Source organism: Lithobates pipiens, unplaced genomic scaffold (assembly GCF_037356315.1).
Source record: "Lithobates pipiens isolate NorthernLeopardFrog02 unplaced genomic scaffold, aLitPip1_a1.2 Scaffold_18, whole genome shotgun sequence".
NCBI classification, from domain to species: domain Eukaryota; kingdom Metazoa; phylum Chordata; class Amphibia; order Anura; family Ranidae; genus Lithobates; species Lithobates pipiens.
The window spans coordinates 457,531,380-457,533,664 of record NW_027507758.1 but is presented as its reverse complement, the minus strand read 5'-3'; the positions used below and the strand labels follow the sequence as shown (position 1 = coordinate 457,533,664).

The 2,285-nt window shown below is 43.1% G+C and overlaps 1 protein-coding gene across 1 annotated transcript; it reads left to right on the top strand.

The window, feature by feature from the left end:
* Positions 1-539: 539 nt before the first annotated feature.
* Positions 540-1,922, top strand: LOC143986742 (zinc finger BED domain-containing protein 5-like). The gene has a single exon (XM_077485147.1). The coding sequence runs from the start codon at positions 540-542 to the stop codon at positions 1,920-1,922; it is 1,383 nt and encodes a 460-aa protein (XP_077341273.1).
* The last annotated feature ends 363 nt before the right edge of the window (positions 1,923-2,285 follow it).

Below are 2,285 nucleotides of genomic sequence, written 5' to 3'. Positions count from 1 at the left end.
TGGTTGCCTAGCAACTCTATGGCTGGACTCGAGAGGGGCCAGCGCAGCGCGAACACTGGAGATTGTCCCAGCGCAGCCCCAGTAGCAGCCCGATGCGGAGGACCTCGAAGTGTAGCAAGTGACTGACATCATGGAAACGTTTTTAACAGGGATGAGAAGACAGGCGGAGAGAGAAGGAGATAAGGGGATAAAAGAAAGTCTTCCAAAGGCTAAAACCAGGAAATATGACGAGGCGTATGTAGCGCTTGGCTTCACTGTGACTACAGTGGGAGACGAGGAAAGACCCGTGTGCTTACTATGTCTAAAAATATTGGCAGCGGACAGCATGAAGCCAAATAAATTAAGTCGTCAGACATTACACCCCAATCACGCTAATAAGCCGCTTGAGTTTTTTCGGCAAACAATCATCCAACTTTCTGACTGCTACTTCAGTAAACAAGCGAGCATTGTTGGCATCATATAAGGTGGCGTACCAAATTTCTCTGTGCAAAAAACCCCACACCATAGCAGAAGAGCTGATACTGCCTGCAGCATTAGACATGGTCTCTGTCATGCTGAATGACGCAAGTGCTGCAAAAATAAAAACTATCCCTCTGTCAAATGACACCATTGCTAGACTTATAAATGACATTGCTGACAATCTTAACAAACAGCTGGTAGATAAACTCAAGGATAAACGTTTTGCCTTACAATTTGATGAAGCCATTGACAGCAACAAAGACTGTTTGTTTATCGCTTATGTACGTTTTGTTATGGCAAATTCCCTATGTGAGGATCTACTTTTTTGTAAATATGTCAGAGACAGAGCCACGGCTGAAGAGCTATTCAAAATGCTAGACTGCTTCCTGATTGAGAATGGGCTAAAGTGGGAGAATTGCATGGGTGTTTGCAGTGATGGTGCACAGACCATGGCAGGGATGAGAAAAGGACTTCGGACACTCATCAAGAAGGTCTCACCTAATGCTGAGTGGACACACTGTATTTTACATAGAGAAGCACTGGCATCAAGGCACCTTTCCTCTGAATTAAATGAGGTTATGACTGACATTATAGGAGTAGTCAATTTAATAAAGACCAGACCACTAAAAACAAGAGTTTTCTCTGCTATCTGTCAGGAGATGGGAGCTGAACATCAAGCTGTGCTGTTTCACAGTGAAGCAAGGTGGCTGTCACGAGGAAAAGTGTTGTCCCGAGTTTTTGAGCTCAGAGAGGAGATAAGAATGCTTTTGGAGCAGGAGCACAAGTATGACGTTGCAAGAAAGTTTAGTGATGTGAACTTTCTGATGAAACTTGCTTACCTGAGTGACATATTTGGAAAGCTCAATGAACTAAATCTACAGCTTCAAGGGAAAAATCAACACCTCCCTCAGGCCACAGACAAGATCAACTCTTTCACTCGAAAGCTTGCAATGTGGGGCAGGCGACTTGATGAAGGAAGTACCGTGTCATTTGAGAACTTGCAGGAATTTGTTGACACTACTGACTATGATGCCACCTCAGTGATTCCATATTTTAAGCAGCATATTTCATCACTGATAGGATTCTTTACAAAGTACTTCCCTGAAAACAGTTCCCAGTATGACTGGGTGAGAGATTCTTTTAATGCACCAGCTCCTACTGGTTTCAGCCTTGCAGAGGAGGAGCAGTTTATAGAAATCACATCTGACTCCATGTTGAGACTAAGTTTCACATCCCAGACACTGAGTGAATTCTGGCTGAGTGTGGAGAAGCAATATCCACTCTTAGGACAAAGAGCTGTGCAAATTCTTCTTACTTGTGTGAGATTGGCTTCTCTTTCTGCTCTGAAAAGCAAATACAGATCTCGGCTACACATTGAGAAGGAGCTGAGAGTTGCTGTGTCCTGCTTCAAACCCCGCTTCGAAAAGCTATGCATTGAAAAACGTGCTCATTGTAGCCATTAATCCAGACATCACCTCTGATTAACCACTTGCTTACTGGGCACTTAAACCCCCCTCAGTCCCAGACCAATTTTCAGCTTTCAGCGCTGATGCACTTTGAATCACAATTGCGCGGGCATACAACACTGTACCCAAATGAAATTTTTATCATTTTTTTCCCACAAATAGAGCTTTCTTTTGGTGGTATTTAGTTACAGCTCGGAGTTTTATTTTTTGCTAAACAAACAAAAAAAGATGCAAAAAAAAAATCATGTTTTAATAGTTTGTTATAAAATTTTGCAAACGGGCCATTTTTCTCCTTCATTGAAGTGCGCTGAATAGGCGGCACTGATAGGCTGCATTGGTGGGCACTGATGGGCTGCATTG